This window comes from Brassica oleracea, chromosome C3 (genome assembly GCF_000695525.1).
Source record: "Brassica oleracea var. oleracea cultivar TO1000 chromosome C3, BOL, whole genome shotgun sequence".
In the NCBI taxonomy this organism is placed as follows: Eukaryota; Viridiplantae; Streptophyta; class Magnoliopsida; order Brassicales; family Brassicaceae; genus Brassica; species Brassica oleracea.
Window position 1 is genome coordinate 17,303,225 of NC_027750.1, and position 20,472 is coordinate 17,323,696.

The window sequence follows — 20,472 nt, forward strand, 5'->3', positions numbered from 1 at the left end:
GGGACTCTTTCTTATTACCATTTGATTAATTTTAGAATATTGTCTAGATTTTATTCCTCTGCTTGCTAAAAAGTTTTTCTTAATTTCCTGCTGACACAGATACTACAGAAGAAGAACGAGCGTTTTGGGCGAGCATCGAACGACATGACAGATACGTCAAGCAACACTTCGGTCGAAGAATCGATTGACACTGAGCTATTGAAAGCGATCGACACCTCTCAGCCGGAAGCAGGTAAGTATTCACTTACCAAATCGATTAATGAGGAAGTAGTCCTAGGAGAACCGAAAGATCAATCATGCAACGCAAATAACCAAATCATTAATGAACAGGGGGCTGAAATCCCTGATAAAACTCATTTAACATTAATTAATGAAAATGAATTAAAATTGCCTTTGCAAGACTACTTAGATCCTGACAGAACCTATTCCTATAGGTCAGCTATCAGACTACCAGAAATAAATATAAAAAAATCCGAGCTCAATCTCGATTTTCTAATTTTCTTATTTTGGTACGTCAAAAATATTGGACGAGTCTGAATTACATATGAGATTTTTGCTACAATGTCCACACTTAGATATTGTTCATATAGAAATGTAATCATCGATAAACAATTAAAAATCAGAGAATAAAAACATAGAATAAAATTCTATGTTCTGTTTTCCTCTCACAAATTCTGAGATTCCACTTTCACTCTCCATTCTTGTTTGTAATTGATATGAACCCCATGTTGTATTATGGCTTGTTTAATGATCTGATTAGGTATGAGTCCTTCTTTTATTTCCCCTTAGTTGTTGCATATTAATGAGCCTATCAACTTCGAAGATGCTTGTTTGTGGCGGCATTTTTGTGTATTGTGTCACATGTATGCTCATGCTCATGCACATATTTCTTCACCACGAAAAAGTCTAAAGAAAATAGCTTGGTGTCACGCATCCTCCAACTGCATTTATCATCCCCAACACAAAATCCACCTTCCTTGCTAGACGAGACAATCATGTACTCAAACTTTCAGGCTAAAGCTCATTTCTTCTTCCCCAAAATTAACTCTTCCTTGCTCTTAAAATATTATTCACTTTTATATCACCAACTCCTTTTATGTTTTGTGAAAGTCTTATATAGATATGACTAAACTCTGGAAATATATTCAAAGGAACCGCAAAAGCACCTTTATTAGGAAGAACCTGCAAAATTTGAATTGCTTTGGAAAGATTAGTACATATTTAGGAAATCTATCATGAACAGTCTAAGAAAGAAGAAAATCATACAAAACCAACACAAAAAGAGGTGTGAAATGACGTATTTATTGTTATCCTTGTACAGTATAACCAGCTACTTTGTCGGTTGGTGAAATCCTTATATGAACAGGAGATAAATTTTGAAAAGAATTAAAGAGAAGTGAAGAAGTACATGTATCAGAAGTTGGCTAGTTACAACTAGATGAATCAAGAAGAACTTGCAAATTTTGAATTGTTTTGGAAGGTTTAGTATATAATTTGGGACCCTATCATGAATATTCTTAAAAAGTAAAAATTCATACAAAAATCACATGTAGAAGCGATGATGGAAAAAAAAAGTCGGCCTACTAAATTAATACATATCATACCACTCCATGTTTGTATGATATAGTATCAGCATTGAAGTTATTAACAGCGAGTCCAAGCCATCCTTTAGAGTTTGATTCTTCATTTATAATTTTTTAGTATATCGACCTGTTCTTTGCAAGCTATAATAAAAGTAGTAATCTGCAAATAAAATAAAAGAGTGTTGATGTTACTACACAACACAATGTGACCTCTTGCCTCGCTACATGGCCGAGCCATAACGACCAAAGTTGCACTAGAAGAGTTGTCGTGTGAAACGGTGTAGTCCCCGTCGTTTGAACGGTGTTTTATCTTGCTTGGTCTCGGTCCTCCATTGTCCTCCTCGTCGTGGCTCTCACCAATCATAGCAACAGTCTCCACTTTTATTTCCTTTACTTCTTATGTTCTGAGAAGCACCTCGAAAGTTCTTATCTCTACAAAACTCATACACATCACAACCAAAAAACAAGTATAAGATCAAAATGAAACTCACATACGCTTATCATAATTAAATGAGCTTATATACAGAAGAACATGTTTAGTCTTTATGACACTTGTTTCTAGTCCCAAATTCACTAGTGTGGTACTTTGATTCTAAGATCTTTACAAAAACTTACTTCCACAGCAAAAATAGAAAGAGAGGTTGTGAAATTGAGGATAAATTCACCTATGAAATCTGATCTGAGAACTTCACAAGTCCTTTGTACTTGCTCGATGCAAGGCGAGAAAGAGCAGAGAACTCCATCCTCCTTTAACATCTTTGCTGCAGAAGGAACTGCGAGCCAAGACTGTGGAAGGTCTAGAAACACCGAATCAGCCAAACCCGACAGTTTCTCATGGAAGCCTTGTCCCTTAATGTCTCTAACCTCAATAGTTACTAAACTAATGATACCGTCTGCTCAAAGTTTTCCCTGTTACAAAAGCAAGGTAAGAACCAAACAAGACATACTTCACAAATAATATAACCTTCGCAGACCTTGCACAAGCAGCTCGTTGCTCGTGGAAATCAAAAGAATACAACATGACCAGTTGGCGCCACAGCTCTAGCAAGTTAATTAGAAAATGAACCACTTCATGTGACTGATTCAAGAAAAATACACCCAGGCACGACTTCTAGATACATCACCACAAAGCTGATATCCGCAATTTAAATAATCTGCGTCATGTGGCTTACCACAGCGTCCATAGCAAGAGCCCAGAGCAACATGGACATTTGTCATGGGTTCATGGGTCTATAATTTTTTGTACGTTGTTTTAAAGATCCATTCAAACTATAAAAATTATCAAAAAATTGTAAATTGAATTTACTTATTAAAAACAAAACAGTAAAAAATCTATATTTTTACCATTAGTTTTGAAATACTTTTTTTTATTTGTCTCAGGTCTTAGAGCTCAAGTTTAAAAAAATATAAAGAAGAAAAAATATAGAAAATATTTATAAAAGAGTATATTTTGTGTTTAGCTCAGGGCTATTATATTAGTTAAGACGGTATGGACCATAGCTCGGGAGTGCGAGCCAACATGTATACAAATTTACCCTTGTTTCTGAACACTTTCATCCATAACGGCTTCCTGATCCAATCAGAGTGTTTGATACACTCCAAAACGGTTCAGGCGGATCTGATATGACGACGAATCTGATGATGGTGACGACCATCTGAATGAGAGTGGATGTAAAGACGGGCGATGGCGGATCTGGAGATGGTGGATCTGATGACGATGGAAAGGAACACGGCGGAATTAAGGTAGACCGTCGCATGTGAAAGACGATGAAGGGGACGTCGAAGATGATGACAACGCCGATAGATTCAAAATTTCTCATTTTTTAAAAGAAAATGTAATATAATTTGAGAATTAATATAATTCGGTTATCTAGGGCCATTTCTCTAAATTTTAGAAAGTTTATAAATAAATAAATTCTTTAATCTAAAATGCATACACAATGAAACCTCTATAAATTAATAATGTTGAGATTACACCAAAACTATAATATTTTATTAATTTATTGATATTAATCTAGTGTATATTAATTTATAAAGTATTAATTTAAAGAGGTTATATTTGTACATTCAAACCGATAGATGGATATCGGGTCTCATATTTAAACAAGAACCGTTATGGACACGGAAAATTGAGTGAAAGCCGGTTAAGGTGGTTACCCTTGCTTATCTTGCTTCGGAGATCTTCAACTGGGAGAAAACCTGAGTCTCCGATGAATCTGTACCTCCATAGCTACTCTTCTTCTGAACAAACGAGCTCGAGCTAAACGAATCACTCACCATCAGCCTCGGAACCACCAACGAGCTTCCACCTCCACCATCAGAGATCGTCACCGAGCTATCTTCATGAGGTTCTCTTTGAATCGGCATCATATGAAGCTGTAGAGCATACTCCAGATCCCAAATCACATCCGCCATGTTCGGCCTCTCTTCTCCGTACTCTTTCAAACACTTGTCAGTGATCTCCATGAACTTCCTCAGAGAGCTCGGTTCGATTTGACCTACCAACTTCGGATCCAAGACCTCATCGAGTATCCCTTTCGATTTGCAGAACATCGCCCATTCCGCTAGGTTCACTTGCTCGTGAGGAAGGCAACGATCCAGAGCCGGTCTCGCGCACAAGGCCTCGAGTAGAACGACTCCGAACGCGTACACATCTGATTTCTCCGTTAAGATGTGCGTCTCAAGATACTCAGGATCGAGGTAGCCGAACGTTCCTTTGATGTATGTGCTGATATTGACCGAATCTTGATTCCTAACCGCCAGTTTGGAGAGTCCGAAATCTGCAACTTTAGCCACATTGTTCTCGTCTAGCAGTATGTTTGTAGATTTGACGTCTCTGTGAATGATGCCTTCTGAGCCACTGTGGAGATATTGTAACCCTTTGGCTGCTCCAGTGCATATCTCTAGTCTCTGTTTCCATGACAATGCAGGTAAGTCGGAGCCGTATAGATGCTCTTTAAGCGTACCTTTCTCCATATACTCGTAGACAAGTATCATCTCCGAGTTCTCTTCGCAGTAGCCCTTTAGAGCAACGAGGTGCTTGTGTCGGATTCTTGACAAGACTTGGATCTCTGTTTGAAACTCTAATATCCCTTGTCCTGAACCCGTCTTGGCTCTCTTGATAGCTGCTCTGCTTCCATCTGGAAGAATTGCTTTGTACACATCTCCAAAACCGCCTTTCCCAATCAACCACGTCTCGTCGAAGTTGTTTGTAGCTCTCAGAATGTCTGTAAAAGGAATCTTCAAGCCTAAGTTTAGGTTGCGCAATGGTGAGTTGTAGACTGGATCAAAAGGAATATTGGTGCGCAGTGGAGAGTTATGAACCAGATCAAAAGGTCTGTTGTCGGAACTCCCACCTCTGTGCAATGCCAAAGGAGACCATACAGTGACCTCAGTGTCTCGCTTCTTCTCCGTCTTAGATCTCATCCGGAACAAACAAACCACAAACAGAAAACTCAAGACCAGAATCGATCCACCAGCAACACAACCAGTAATGATGTAAACCCGAGAACTACTTTCATGTGGTGAAGATGTTTTCAAAAACTCCATCACCTCCAGACCATTCAGAAACCCAGCATCCTTGGTGGAATCCTTGGCGCTAATGCTAACATTCAAGAATTCAAAACCATCAGAGACATTAACGTCAATATAAAATGGAGTCACCAACCTAACGTACACTGAAGGCCTTACATCTCTTCGTGATTGTCCGGTTACATAGAGATAGAAATCTGAGTCGGGGTCTTGTGTTTCATCCTTTATATCACAGAAGTGAACCCTGATAAAGTGTCTAGAGTTATTTCTCACCTTAAATGACCATGTAACGTTCATCAACACCCCCCCTGCCACCCCTTCGTTAGAGCTACGGTTCATCGTTCTAGCTGTCTGGTAGACAAAATCTGGAGCAGTGTCTGATGTTGCTGATGCTGACCCTGTCTCGTAGTTGGGCTTTTGTGTTGATGAAATGTTCTTTGCAGAATCTTTTCGGTAGAGAAAGTCATCGTCTATCGACCAAGTTCTTCCCAAGGTGTCGTTTTCCGGTGTGATTTTACTGCCTCCTACGTTTAATCTGTAAATCGTATGCAGGTTCTTTTCGGATTCTGGTGTATTGTTGAGGTCATTACGAGCAGAAAACACTTCAATGGCGTTGATTAGAGCTAAAGAGGAACGTTCAGGCTCAAATCGAATTTCGAACTTGGGTGAATCAATCATCAGGAGAAACTCCTCAACTCGTGGAGTCTCATTAAAATTCTGAACCGGGAAACCTTTGAAGTGATGAGTTGAACCAGATGTAGCAGAGACTGTGAAACGAGCAGTTAAAAGCTCTGTTTGAGAAGAGGCAGCAGAGAAATGGAGACGCACAAAGTGTAGACCAACAGAATCGAGTTGGAACTTGTAAGAAGAAGGGTGTCTGAATATCCTAACCGTCCCATAGATGCTTGATCCAGATTGGTTGCTGGCTTCAGTTCCTTTACCGTTGAAGGAAACAGAGTTACCTTCGGAGATCATGTCTCCGACAAAGGTCCGATTACCATAAATGACATTAGAATCCGACCCACAGTTGACGTAAAACTTCTCGGGTCGAGAATATGGAGAAGTAGCAGAAAGAGTGTGATGAGAAAGAAGAACAATAACCACCATCTTCATAAAGATAGAAACAGAGTTCGGAAAACAGAGATTCTCCATAACTTTGACGGAAAATCTAGGGTGTGAGAATAGTTAAAAGTATTGGAGGTTAATGGATGAAGAGACGTGAAGAGGATTGAGGAAGAAAATGAGATTGACGGATAAACAGAGAATTGAAATGGTTGGAAGTAGACTCGAGTTGACTATTCAAGTCTTCTTCTTTTGTCCCGTGAAATTGAAATGGTTTGGTTTCTTTTGGCATAAGATACATTTCTTTTTCTTTATTCGAATTGTTTTTAGAGAAATTGGCCTCAGTAGCCATGAAATACACTGTAATTACGTATTTAACTAAAAACAAAATACCCTCAATTATTACTACAATATACACTATATTATCCCTCCTTCCTTGTTAATACATGCCCAAACTTCTTCCTCTTCACTTACCTACCACCATCATTTCTTCCAATTCACTATCATTTTTTTTGTAAAAAAATATCAATCATTTTGGATCTCTATCTGTCACCGTAAAAATTATCATCACTGCTCTTATTTATTAACCAATTTCCCTTAAAAAAACCAACATCTCCTTAATATTAGTCACCACCTCTTACTGTCGTAACCACCACCACTCGTCTGTACTGTAAGTTTCCGGTTGTATTATGTTATTTGAACAATATGTACTATGTTATTTCTTTGTTACTATTCTAAATTTAGTAATGTTTCATATTATGTATTATGTACATATTTTGCAGTGTTTTTAAAACCGAACCGGAAGCTGAACCGAAAATGTTTTGAGTCATGGTTCAATATGGTTCGACCGGGTCAAACCTGGTTCAATAATCTAGTTTAATATATTTTTAATATATAAATTTAAAAGTAATGTTAGTAAATATGATACATAATTAAAATATAAATGAATTTAAAACATAAAACTTATAAATATAAACTAGTTTTATGTTTATATGGATAGTTTATAGACTTTTGATAGTTTTAATGGTTTTTAGCATTTTAATAACTATGAAATCCAATCCGGCTACGTGACCGGTTCATGGTCGAACCAATTATTAGGCCCAACCCAGTTATGTAACCGGTTCATGGTCGAACCCGGTTCAACCATCGGGTCAGTCCGATTTTAAAAACACTGATATTTGGATATTTAGGTTAGGATTTATATTTCCTTTTAGGATTTGGTGATTAGTTTTTTGGGTTTACTTTATGGAAGGTTTAGATTGACATTGGCGTAAGCATTATCTTTTCCCTACAATCAGACATTCATAATTTGAATAATATGTACTATGTTATTTCTTGTGATACTATTCTATTTTGATAATGCTTCATATTGTGTACTATATGCATATTTTGATATTTGGGTTATTGTTTATATTTCTTTTAGGATTTAGTGATTAATGTTTTGGATTTAGTTTATGGAAGGTTTAGGTTGGCGTTGAGGTAAGCATTATCTCATTCCCTGCAATCATACATATTTCAAAATTCGAACAATATGTACTATGCTACTCGTTTGTTTCTACTCTATTTTGATAATTTTTTATATTATGTACTATTTATATATTTTGATATTTGAGTTAAGGTTTATATTTCTTTTAGGTTTTAATGATTAATGTTTTGGGTTTAGTTTTGTTAATTTTACATACATAGTATGTTAATATATTTAAATCATTTTATAATTTCACTAATATGAACTATATCATTTAGCATGTTATATTCTATTTATATAATACAACTATAATCACTATCGTCGTGGATGCCATAACCACCACCAATCTAATAACACTTTTTATTTTATTTTTTATTTAAATAACAGATGCTTTTGGTGTGCTATCACCAATAAATTGTATAGAGGAAAGATATAACCCGAAGAAAAGAGAATAAATGCTATCAAATCTAATTATGTCAAATCATATGCTATATTCTTAATTTTGTCTCTAAAATTGGCTATCTCACAAAGAAGCCATTTTTTATATTAGGGCTTGTTTTTCAAATAACAAAAAAAAAGATTTCTAGAGAGAAGGTAGAGAGAGATAGGAAAAGAAAATAGGAGAGAGAATTGGTGATTTTGGGTAGTTAGTGAATTTGTTTTTTTTTTGGTTATTTGGTCTAATTTCTCTTCTTTTTCCCTTTATTCGAATTTCTAGATTTGTAGAACGAAGGTAGAGAGAGATAGGAAAAGAAAGTAGGAGAATGCGGGTGATTTTGGACAGTTAGTGAATTTGTGTTTTTTTTTGTTTTTTTAATGCACCAATCTTCCATTAATATAAACTGAAGTTGCCAATTTTCAAAGATTATAGCCATACAAAAAAAGAGTGCATCTTCAATTCTGAACCATATTCTCCTCCATAGTAGTTTCCATGGGTTCTTCAATGATTCTTTTTTTCCCATATTCTTTTGTGGTTGCATCACAATAGCCAAACCCCAATTTTGACATCGATCTCTTGATCATATAATAACCCAATATATTTATTCTTCATGTTGAAAACAAAGTTGGGATTATCTATCATCCTCAATCTCCCAAAGTATGACACAGCATGGTGGCTTCCATGGCAATTTTTCCAAAGAAATACAGTTAAAATGAGTTCCTTACCATTTGATTTTGGATCATCACCGCAATTGGTTTTGTCTTGTCAACAATCAGTACACGGACAGTCCATGGGAAGAGCCAGTGTGCTGATATGTGTGCTGACAGACAGCCCACGTGGCCAAAATCACTCACGGACAGTCCATGGGAAAGGCCAGCGTGCTGATATGTGTTCAGTACACGGACAGTCCACGGAAAGCGCCGAGATAGTAGGATTCCAAATTCGTCGATCAAAACACCATGGTACTCTTTGATGTTGAAGAGCAATCACTTCCACTAATTAGAAACTGTGACTGAGCATGGCAAATGATTGAGATAATTCTTCACGGAGATTACGGGTTCATCTTGGGGGAGATCAACACAATCATATACTCCCAAAAGGAACCATAAATAAAACATGTCCATACTTGGAGGAAATAGCATAGACAGATCAAGGAATGGAAGATAATGGATTTGAATCCTTCCCAACATGTTATTGCTCGTTTGATCTGGAGAGAAAACGGTTTATGATTAATAGTTTATATGCTGGTTTCTGATATTTCACCAATAAATATTTGTAAAATGATTTTGCATGAGACGCGGAAGAGACACCTTTTAAAGTAAAACCGGTTTATGATTAATAATTTATATGCTGGTTTCTGATATTGCACTAGTAAATATTTGTAAAATGATTTTGTGTGAGGCACGGAAGAGACACCTTTTAAAATAAAACCGGTGTTACATAATTTTATGTTTTTATATTTTTATCATTTATTCTCTAACCAAATAACGAATAAAATAAATAAAAATGACACAAACAATAAAAAAAGAAAAGACAGAAAAAAGGAGTTACATGCAAAGATAACATAGATAGATATAAAAACAAGGAAATGGGAGTTACGTCTAAAAAGGAGCGTTGAGAATCTTATGAACTAACGGACGAGCTCTACACATGGCTAGCAAAGGTGTAGCTGGACGCATTGTGGTTGCTTCACTAATGTCAACAAATTCTTCTCCAGTTCTCTCCCAATCAAAACATTGAATCATCGATCCCAGAGCCAAATTCACTACCCGCTGAGCTAGACCGGACCCGGGACAAGCTCGTCGTCCCATCCCAAATGGCATCAACGTTTGATCTTCCCCTTTTCCGGCTCTTCCCATAAATTCGGGTCTCGGTGAATGGCCCATACGTTAGCGATTAAAGTTGTGCCACGAGGGCAATCGTAGCCTCCAATAATACAATCCTCAGTCGCCCTATGTGGAGCAAGCAATGGAGCCGCCGGGTAAAGCCGAAAAATCTCTGATATGATACATTGGAGGTAAGGGAGATTTTTAGCATCCGGTTCATCTATTAACCGGTCTAAACCAATTTTGGTATCGATTTCAGTCTTGGCTTTTTTCAAAACTTCTGGATGGTTCAACAAATTCAACATCGCCCATTCTAACGTTCTTGTTAGTGTCACATTTCCAGCGAATATCATAACCTATCCAAATAAAAATCAAGAACTAATCATTCTGCAAACTTTAATTATTGTTATTGAAATAGATTTCTCAATACTTACCACTACGAGTCCTTTGACGGTGACATCCGTATAATAATCAGGTTCAATTTCCTGGAGAGAAAGCAAGTGATCAATCATAGTGTTACCCTTTTCTTTTTGTGCACGTTTGTCATCCAATAGTCCTTGGAGAAACTCATCGACCCGGACCGCCAACTTCTTGACACCTTTCTCATAACTAGTAAACCAACGCAGGAACGGAACATAGTCAGAAGCGTGACCTACACCAGCACTGGATACTGCTTCGTCAAGCAACTGCCTCACGCGTTTTGCTTCATCGCCTTGCTCAGCTTCGTCTCCATAGAATCGTTTTCCTGCTATCATCCTGAGAATATTGTTGATGTTGAAGTTCCCAAACAATGATCTCAGCTCCACCTTTGCAAACCCCTGAATATATATTATAGCAAAAAAAAAGGTTAGACATAAGATTGTTAAGATTAATACATCAATATATAGATAGCATAGCCAATAATAAGTTTTGAACGTAAACTAATGTAAAAGTACAAAGATCTAAATTACAACTTAGTTTTGAGAAGAAAACTATGAATCTTAAAATGAAAATATATATACATGTATACAGCACTTCTCTTACATGCAAAGAGTTCTTGGAGAGACACAATATCAAGTGTCGAATCTCATCCTTACGGATGGATAAGAAGCTATCAAGTCTATGGGACGAGAAGATCTCTATTGCGCCTATACGACGCAGATTCCGCCAGTGATCACCGTAAGATGTAGTGGCCATAGTGGTGCAGTTGTACTCAACCAGTCTCCCGAAAGTGAACTTTGGTCGGTCAGCCAAAACGATGTCGTTCTTGGTAAAACATTCTTCAGCAAGGGAGAGGGAGGAGACCACAAACGCAACACGGTTGCCCAGGCGGAGGCGAAATATAGGAGCCCCGCCGAGAGATTGAGAAAGAGAGCGTAATATTTGGTGGAGCGGCGGTTTGAGGAGGTGAAGGTGTCCAATTACCGGCAGCGACCATGCCGGAGTTGGAGGTAAGTTAAACTTGCACTTCCATCTACCAACTAAATGCTTAAGAGAGAAGATGAAGAAGATGAGAAAAGACAAGATTAGCAAAAGATATTCCATTAGATGTTCCAGTTTCTTTCTTGCTGTTGTCAATGTGTTAAGTTAAACACCAGAAGTCAGATGTTAAAGTAGTATTTATAAAATGTTAAGCGAATAAAATTAATATTCTGACGATAATTGTTTAATCAAGAATCCAATATACATGATTTTGATTGGATGTCCAAATTACTGAATACACATAAGCCAATAAAAATCCTCTTAATACAAGGCAATGAACTAATGACAGTGAACATTTTAAAAATGGATAACTATTTCAAATTAGTAGAATTAAAACTTGAAATAAATCTTACCAAATATATATTTCCTTTAATAATTAGTTGCTTTCTACTTTTATACAGCAGTTTTGACACGTTTCAACATTTGAAACAAACTCTCAAAATATCATGAATACAACAGGTACATGATAGTTTTTTTTCCGGCTATTCTAATACTCAAACTTGAGATAGTTTTGGAAAGTAGACCGAACATAACAACCAATGTAGTACAAATCCCAATGAAAAATGTTGATATCTTACATAACGAATCAGACGATATATTTTCCGAACAAGGAACAAAAACAATCGAAAAATCGGAGAAACTATTCTTCAGGATGGACAGCCCTTCAGTTCAGTGGAAAAGTTTGGCCATGTTCATGGATCTTAAATCATCGAAATTAAATCCCTATAACAGATGCCAGAAGCCTGACACAAGTCGATAGCCGTTACATGCTGATTTCTATAAGAGAATATTATAGTCACTTTATGAGTTTGTATTTACATTGTGGCTCACTTGTTGATACCCACGCACATTTGTTAGCTAAAATGCCTAAATAATTACTATATAGTAACATAACTAACTAGATTTTACTTCCCTAATTCATTTTTTACTATATTTTATATTTATCATAAAGAAATTGAATTTAATATTTTTTTATTTTTTTCTTTCAAATTCCTTATTCTTTTTAATTAACACACCAACAGCCACATCCACTACAATAACACGAACACCACTACCACCACCACAAATACCACCTGACCCATATCATTGACCCCGCGTATGTTGCCTCCATCTCAAGCCAAAAAACCGCCAGACCCAAACCCACCTCCACCACCGATCACAACACTACCATCACCTGGTACGTATCCATCATATTCCGGGCCACCTCTGCCATATCCACCAGCTGCTGTCGGTTTCTTCTTTGTCCACCCGAAATCAGATTCATCAAGATATCGCTTTTTTGGCATCAAGGGAAAAAAACCTCATTTTAAGAGGTTTAATGTCTGAAATCAATTATTACTAAATAGATCCATTTTTTTTATGCCAAAATAACATGAAACACACAAAAGTATGGGCAGGTGACAACGGGGAAGGCTAAATCTTGTCTCCGACGAGAGCATGTCAGCTTCCTCTGCATCACAACAAATGATGAGAACAAAGAATTACATCAGAGATGGCAAGGAGGAGCTCAGAATGGGTTCTCCAAGTGTTGTTAACAGTGGCGGACCCATAATTCTTTTTAACATGGATCAAAAAATGTTAACGGGCTTTAAATCAAAAAAAAAAAAAAAAAAAAGGGTGTTAGGTGGGGTCAAACCTGGATTTTATAGGTGTTAGCTTTGGAGATTATACCAATAGAGCTATTCACTCTTAACAGTTTCTTTTTAACAAATTCGATTTTTATTATTTAAGTGGTGTCAGCTGACCCAATACACGTGTGTCCGCCTTTGGTTGTTAATCAGAGAAGAAGAAGACTGTGGTGGAGTGAGGATGTTCTGGTGGTAAAATTTTATAAGAAAACTAAAGCAAATAAAAAAATTAAGATTAACCAGAAAATAAAATAAACAAAAGCAAACAAAAAAGCAAAAAAAAAAAAAACTTCAAAAATTTAATACAAAATAAACCAAAAAAGGGAAGAAAATAGAATAGTGTTGTAGTTACGGTTAATTGGAGAGAAGAAGTAAAAAGACACTCGAAACTACCCTAGTAATGAAAAGTGACTCTGAATGTAATATCCTCTTATATATTAACTGAGAAGTCGATTAAGTAGATTTTTCTTATGTGTCATTCATAGATGAAATTTAAAATTAATTCTTTTAATTTGATTGGTTGTTGGTATTTTAATTTTCATTTATTTAATTAATTTTTTTAATAGAAAACTAATCATAAAATTAACTAATCTAATCTACGTTACCAAACAAATAATTAAATATCTTAAATATAGATGAACTAACATAGTTTATTTATAGAAACAATTAATAAATTACATTTATATAAATTTATAATATACATATAAATATATATTATATTATAGAAACAATTATATAATCGATTTTGAATATCTTTCTACTAATAGTGGATGTAATAAATCATAGATTGCAGAAAAATATTAACCCATGAAAAATAGATATTGTGTTTACGATAATATAATTTTGAATAATAATTAAAAATATTAACATGTTAAATTCTAACTTTAAATAGTTTAATAATCAAAAACTATTTTTATAAGACTTGTGAGATTTAAAATAGTTCAACGACATAAATTAGTCATTAAAAATATTTTTTTACATGGAAACAATATTTAAATATTTTTACAATTTTAACTTAATCAAATCATAAAATACATTTTATATTATTTTGAAATTTTAATTTTATATTTATTTAATTTATATATTTTACAAAATATTTATTTTCCATTGGACGCATAATACTACATAATTTAAATATGTACATGTTTATGTAACCCATGCGTTTTTTCCTTTCCACCGCACTAAAATTGGCAAGACAACACCCATGCGTTTTTTTCTTTCCTTTTAATAAAGGCTAAAGAGTTGTTCATAATGAAAAGAACAGAGAATCTTGGAAATGAGAAGATTGTGATTCCGTTATCTCATACCCCTTTTTTATTTACCTATAGCAAATTGTCATTAATTTAATTAAATCTTAGTGACTACCAAATAATTTCATTACTAAAAGTTTTAACCAACGAAAAGTAGATATGAGAAGCCATGTAGTATGCTATGCACCCACGACGAGCCAACCACGTTAAATTAAGGGTGATCAAAAATTCAAAATATCCATGCAATTTAATTTGATTAATTCATTATTAATTTTAATTTAATCCAAAAAAATTATGTAACTTTATCGAGCGAAAAAAAATTATATCTAATATCAATCAAAGATGAAGTAAATCACAAATGTTTTATTATTTTTAATATTTTTTTCTCCAACCCGATATATATAAATACATAAAACTGTATTTATTATATTTCCTTTGTTCAAAAAGACAAATGCTTTACATAAATATTTTTCTAAAATATACATTTCCAACGCTTTCCATACATTTCTATGAATTAATAATAGTCAATCGTAATTTTTTATAAATATTATGTATATTAGTTATTATTGTTAGTTGAAAATTAATGGAAATAGTTTATTATATATAATATTTATTTCTTACTAAAATTTAATTTTATATTAAAATTTATTTTATAAACTAAATACACAAAAAAATTTATTTATATATGTTTTGCAACAATTTTAATCACTAAATTGATTATTTAGTTAGTTATAGAAAACAAGTAACTTTTACGGATCAAATCAATATTCAATAAAAAAAAGTATAGATTTTATAGATTTTTTCAGATATTTGGATACCGAATATTTAAATATAGAATATTTGGATAATGGCAGAATAGAGACAATCAAATGTTCAGATTTCGGAAGTATTTGCGAATTTTCTATTTTGTTTGGATCATCAATTTTCTTATCCGATTAGATCCGTAGCTGTTCAAATATTCAACGACTAGGAATAATATATGTTTAACCATATAATTGTGGTCCTCAGTTTTCCCATGACATGGCACCATCACATTCTGATTTTTTTTCGTTAACTATATTTGCTTACAAACTTTTTATTTTTATCTATTGAGGAAAAACTTCCCACGAAAACAACTATTAGCAGATATGTTCTGCATTTTCCATTGAATAATGAAAAACGAGTGCTCCATTTTAGGTACATTTACACCTTGTATATAAAAATACATGAAATAAAATTTAAAATATTATGTAGCTTTTAGTAAAATAAATATTTTTATAAAATTACTGTTAAAAATAAGACAACAAATGTGTTATCAAATCAATTATTCCTTGTAAATTAAAATTAGATGAAATAAAATTAAAAATGTTATGTTTCTTTTACTAAAATAAATATTTCTAATATTTTTCAAAACATTATCGTTATGAGTTTTCCAGTTAATGATGAACAAATGTATGACCAATATTAAAATAAATTTAGGCTGTGTTGAATTAAAGTTTAAGAACCTATAACATTTTTTTTTATAAACCTTATTGGCTATTTTGTCGGCTTTGGTAGAACGCTTTTAATGTTATAAAGTGGACTAGCTCTAAAACATATAAGACCACCTGACCTGAATTCAAATACATTCTGACTAATGTCAGATGGTAGACTGATCATCTGTTACATACCACCATATTAACGATTTGGACCGAAGCCCAAACACAGATTGGTTACGCAAATAATTTAGTTCCAAGTAGAAATAAAATTCAAGACCAATGTGTATACACGCGCCGAGCCCAAAGAATTACCACTAGACTACCAATTAGTTGATACTACGTAAAGTTTAGGAAAATAAATATTAATAAAAATTATTGTTAAAAATTAGATGGAATTATTGTCTAAATGATTAAAATAAAATGTGGAAAACTAAGCTAGAAAATATGTTATTTACAAATGGGAAAATGACCAAAATTTTCAAAAAGAACCCAAAAAACCTTCATACATAAAAAAATTTCCCTTAATTTGATGTTATTTTTTCATTGTGGGTATGTATTGTTGATTATAAGAAATTTCTTTATTTTGTGTGAAAAAAAATCGGACAAGAAATTGAAAACTTTTTCTTATCAATAATTTAGAAAGTATCTATTATAGATTTCTTAAGGTGGGGTTCTTAACTTCGGCTAAGAACCGTTTCTTAGCTTTTAACTAAGAAAAGCTAAGAACCGTCTCTTAAATAAAAAATATAAGAACCGGCTTTTAGCCGGAAAAAAAAATCAAATCATGAGTTAAGAACCCCAAATTAAGAACCCCGGTTAATCATGCTCTAAGTTCATCGGGTAATTGACGATTTCTTATTTCAATATGAAGTTGTTATTTTAAAGGAACAACGGAAATGAATTACTTGTATTTTTGGTCAAAAACTCATGGATTACTTTCGTTAAAAAGAACCAAAAAGCCCTAAAAATTTAATAGAATTACAAAGTCAATAAAAATAAACTTTTTGAATAACATATGATTTCCATAGAATTTAAAAATTCACAAACCAATAACAAAGGATTGTAATAAAATTTTAAGAATTCATAAACCAATAACAAATAAATCTCTAAATTTTAAAATTACTTCAAAATTTAACTCCAGGTAACCCTGTAAGAATTCTTGTGTGACAAATATGAAGAGAATATTATGAAATGCATATATATTTACCGATGTACTGGTCGCCAATAAAACAAAACACAGAAGCGAAACTGAAAGTCTGAAACTGATTCTCAACAGTCACCGGAAGATATGTCACGATCCGAGAACGATCGTCCACTTCTAATCGATAGAATAGATGAAGAGGAAGAAGAGAGGGCCTACGACGAGACGGAGAAAGTCCACATCGTCAGAGACGAAGACGACAACGAAAGGGATCTCGAGTACGGCGTAGGATGCGGCGGCGCACCGCCGTTTTCATGGAGGAAGTTATGGCTGTTCACCGGACCTGGGTTCTTGATGAGCATTGCGTTTCTTGATCCAGGAAACCTGGAAGGAGATCTCCAAGCCGGTGCGGTTGCCGGATACTCGCTTCTGTGGTTGCTTATGTGGGCAACGGCGATGGGGCTTCTTGTTCAGCTCTTATCGGCGAGGCTCGGTGTTGCGACGGGGCGTCACTTGGCGGAGCTTTGCCGTGAAGAGTATCCGACTTGGGCGGGTATGGTTTTGTGGGTTATGGCGGAGTTGGCTTTGATTGGATCTGATATTCAAGAAGTCATTGGAAGTGCCATTGCTATCAAGATTCTGACCAATGGGCTTCTGCCTCTCTGGGCTGGTGTCATCATCACTGCTCTCGATTGGTACAAACACATGATGAACTTTTGTCTTTTTATATGTCTTTGACTGATAAGTCTGTTTGTGGCTACAGTTTCGTCTTCTTGTTTCTTGAGAACTACGGAATTAGGAAACTCGAGGCGGTGTTTGCGGTTTTAATAGGAACAATGGCAGTTGCATTCGCTTGGATGTTTGGTCAAGCCAAGCCAAGTGGCTCTGAGCTTCTCGTTGGTCAGCTTTCTTTATCTCTCTTCTCATTAGAATCTTCACTTGTGAGTTGTAATAAAAGTCTGCTTTCTTCTTGTTGCAGGCATATTGGTACCGAAACTAAGCTCAAGAACGATACAAAAAGCAGTTGGAGTTGTGGGTTGCATTATAATGCCACACAATGTGTTTCTTCACTCAGCTCTTGTTCAATCGAGAGAAGTCAACAAGCGGCAGAAATACCGAGTCCAGGAAGCTATAAACTACTACACAATTGAATCAACGATTGCTCTTATTGTCTCCTTTGTGATCAATCTCTTTGTCACAACTGTTTTCGCTAAAGGGTTTTACAACACAGACCTTGCTGATAGCATTGGTCTTGTTAACGCCGGACAGTATCTTCAGGACAAGTATGGAGGCGGGCTGTTCCCAATTCTATACATTTGGGGAATCGGGTTATTAGCTGCTGGACAGAGCAGCACCATTACTGGTACCTACGCGGGACAGTTCATCATGGGGGGTTTTCTTAACTTCAAGATGAAGAAATGGTTGAGAGCTTTCATCACACGTAGCTGCGCAATCATTCCAACTATTATCGTTTCTCTAGTGTTCGATTCATCAGAAGCTACACTTGATGTCTTAAACGAGTGGCTTAACGTGCTTCAATCCATTCAGATCCCTTTTGCGCTCATCCCTCTACTGTGTTTGGTCTCCAAGGAACAGATCATGGGCAGTTTCAAAATCGGTCCTTTCTATCAGGTTTATTGTGATCTTCATCTACAACTGCATTCATTGAAAATGTTACTCTTTTTGAGCTCTTACGTTTTTTTTTTTTTGTGTGCGCGCAGACAATTGCATGGCTAGTTGCTGCGCTTGTGATAATGATAAACGGTTATCTATTGCTTGAGTTCTTCTCATCGGAGGTTAGTGGTGTCATCTATACCGGTTTCGTGACTGTGTTCACGGCTTCGTATGGTGCGTTTATAGTCTATCTGATTGCTCGTGGCATCAATTTCACTCCTTGGCACTTTAAAGCAGAGTCCTAGTTGAATGTGTTTGATCAATAGCAGAATGAGTTGTTTAGCTTGTGTGTTTTGTATTATATAAGCAGCTCTTCCTATGTATTAGTATATAGGTCCTAAAGATGAAAAATAATCTTTCACCATCTGCTATTGTTGTGGATTTTAACTCGAGTAATAATACCCAGATTGAGAAAATTTGTTTTTTTTTTCTTTCTTTCTGAATAGAGATAAGTTAATGAAGACTCAGAACAGAAGTTTGTTGTACCAATTTAAGTGCATTCCCATTGAGAACTGACTTCCCGAATAATCGTTGGCATATTAATGTTGATTGGTGGTACTGGGACCGACCAATAAATTCTTACGAGTAACCATATTTGTGCCTGCACCGCTCAATGCGTTCGTAGCTCAAACGTAAAACAAGTGGTTGAACCGCAACACACCTTGTGTTTTCCGTATTCCCGATTCTTAGTAGTCTCGGTTATTTAGAAGAAAAATGTGAAAATATATGATTATACTGCTCAATTCTTATACATTCGAAGCTAACATGCAAATCAAGTGGTTCAAGCTCAACTCACTTTTTTTTCTTTCTTAAACGATTCGTAATGTTAAGAAAATGCAGAAAATTTATGATTACTAAATGTTGCAACTTCAGAAACAGTCGACAAGTTTTAGGAGTTAAACTTGTATAATTAAAATTTATATATGAATAAGCTTAATTTTTTGGGGGAACTGAATTTTCTGTGATAGTCAACGATAAAGACTATCAAGAAAAGATACATGGTGAAAATATGTTTAAGAGGAAAATAGATTGAAGAGCGCATAAACTTTATTCTAAATTTACACAGAAGCGTTATAGAGAAAGAAAAAAAGCATACAAGCTTCTGGAAACCATATTACAACGCAATTGAATAAGCAAAGGCAGCACACTTTTCTAAGTTCGTTAGACTAATCATCTAAGCCTAAATTTTTTTATGTGAGTCACAACTCGTAATAGAAACAAATAAAAATAAAGGATCTAGATTTCTAAGTGCAAAGATTTTGATAGAAATTTTGATGTCTCTTTTCTTCTTACTCGACCTTTATTTATATAATGCTCTCTAGGTCGACCGTTCTCATTATTTGGAATTAGACAACACTTGGTGAGAGTGAGTTGAAATTACATAAGTCGGCCAGATTAAATCTAAATAAAGGAAACCCTAGTTCTAGCCGTCGTTATCTATGGTGATGTATAAATCCCTTTATGGTCTCTCCTATCCCTCTTCTATACTTGTTTCCCATTTTATGATGCCCTTAAGTCGGTTTGACCTAATAAACTGGGTTGAGTTTAATGGGCCGAGTTGAGATATGGCTGGGTTCCTCAGCCAGGCTCTTGGGCCGAGCTCGTTATTTGGCAGGCATGGTGGAGGGGTGCAATCCCTCTCCAATAGTAAGTCCCCCGTTCACAAGTGGGAGATGAAGTCGAAACGTGAATTTGTGAGAGTAGGTCCCGAGAATAAGGATTTTGGTGAGACATTTTTCCTCGACAAACGCGATGGTGTCCAGAAACTGGTTCAATGTCGTACCACTTTAATTTCAATTCATTTTGCTAAAAAAACACTTAATTCAAACCGGATGCTGGTTTTCTCCGAGAAGTGGAATCATCGTCCCTATGAAGGCGGAAAATGGTGCCCTAGACCCAATAGACCTAATGATGACGTCGTTTTTTGGTAGTTCCGCCCCTCTAGTATAAATAGG

General features: G+C 35.2%; 2 protein-coding genes and 2 pseudogenes across 4 annotated transcripts; 1 reads left to right on the forward strand and 3 right to left on the reverse strand.

The window, feature by feature from the left end:
• Positions 1-1,505: 1,505 nt before the first annotated feature.
• On the reverse strand, positions 1,506-3,144 carry LOC106330005 (annotated as a pseudogene).
• Positions 2,406-6,567, reverse strand: LOC106335882 (probable receptor-like protein kinase At2g23200). Of its 3 annotated transcripts, XR_001268778.1 has the most exons (3): positions 3,741-6,567; positions 2,558-2,624; positions 2,406-2,492 (listed from the first exon to the last, which is right to left on the reverse strand). XR_001268778.1 is itself a non-coding variant. In XM_013774540.1 (2 exons), exon 1 carries the CDS (start codon positions 6,264-6,266, stop codon positions 3,747-3,749), a length of 2,520 nt encoding a protein of 839 aa, XP_013629994.1. In that variant the 5' UTR covers positions 6,267-6,567; the 3' UTR covers positions 2,432-2,492; positions 3,741-3,746. The 3 variants fall into 3 exon arrangements, 2 of the variants coding, with proteins under 2 accessions (XP_013629994.1, XP_013629995.1); XM_013774540.1 differs by lacking the exon at positions 2,558-2,624 and having other exon boundaries at positions 2,432-2,492; XM_013774541.1 differs by lacking the exon at positions 2,406-2,492 and having other exon boundaries at positions 2,539-2,624.
• A 3,034-nt stretch (positions 6,568-9,601) lies between these two features.
• LOC106333121 lies at positions 9,602-11,459 on the reverse strand (annotated as a pseudogene).
• Positions 11,460-16,903: 5,444 nt separating this feature from the next.
• LOC106328144 (metal transporter Nramp3) lies at positions 16,904-18,933 on the forward strand. Its single transcript, XM_013766522.1, has 4 exons — positions 16,904-17,538; positions 17,607-17,743; positions 17,823-18,475; positions 18,565-18,933. Exons 1-4 carry the CDS (start codon positions 16,991-16,993, stop codon positions 18,760-18,762), a joined length of 1,536 nt encoding a protein of 511 aa, XP_013621976.1. The 5' UTR covers positions 16,904-16,990; the 3' UTR covers positions 18,763-18,933.
• Positions 18,934-20,472: the final 1,539 nt, after the last annotated feature.

Excerpts from the sequence above, each read along its gene's own strand:
- LOC106335882 (XM_013774540.1), bottom strand. The coding sequence starts at position 6,266 with ATGGAGAATCTCTGTTTTCCGAACTCTGTTTCTATCTTTATGAAGATG.
- LOC106328144 (XM_013766522.1), top strand. The coding sequence starts at position 16,991 with ATGTCACGATCCGAGAACGATCGTCCACTTCTAATCGATAGAATAGAT. Across the intron at positions 17,744-17,822 it reads TGGCTCTGAGCTTCTCGTTG|GCATATTGGTACCGAAACTA; the intron begins GTCAGCTTTCTT and ends TTCTTGTTGCAG. Across the intron at positions 18,476-18,564 it reads AAATCGGTCCTTTCTATCAG|ACAATTGCATGGCTAGTTGC; the intron begins GTTTATTGTGAT and ends GTGTGCGCGCAG.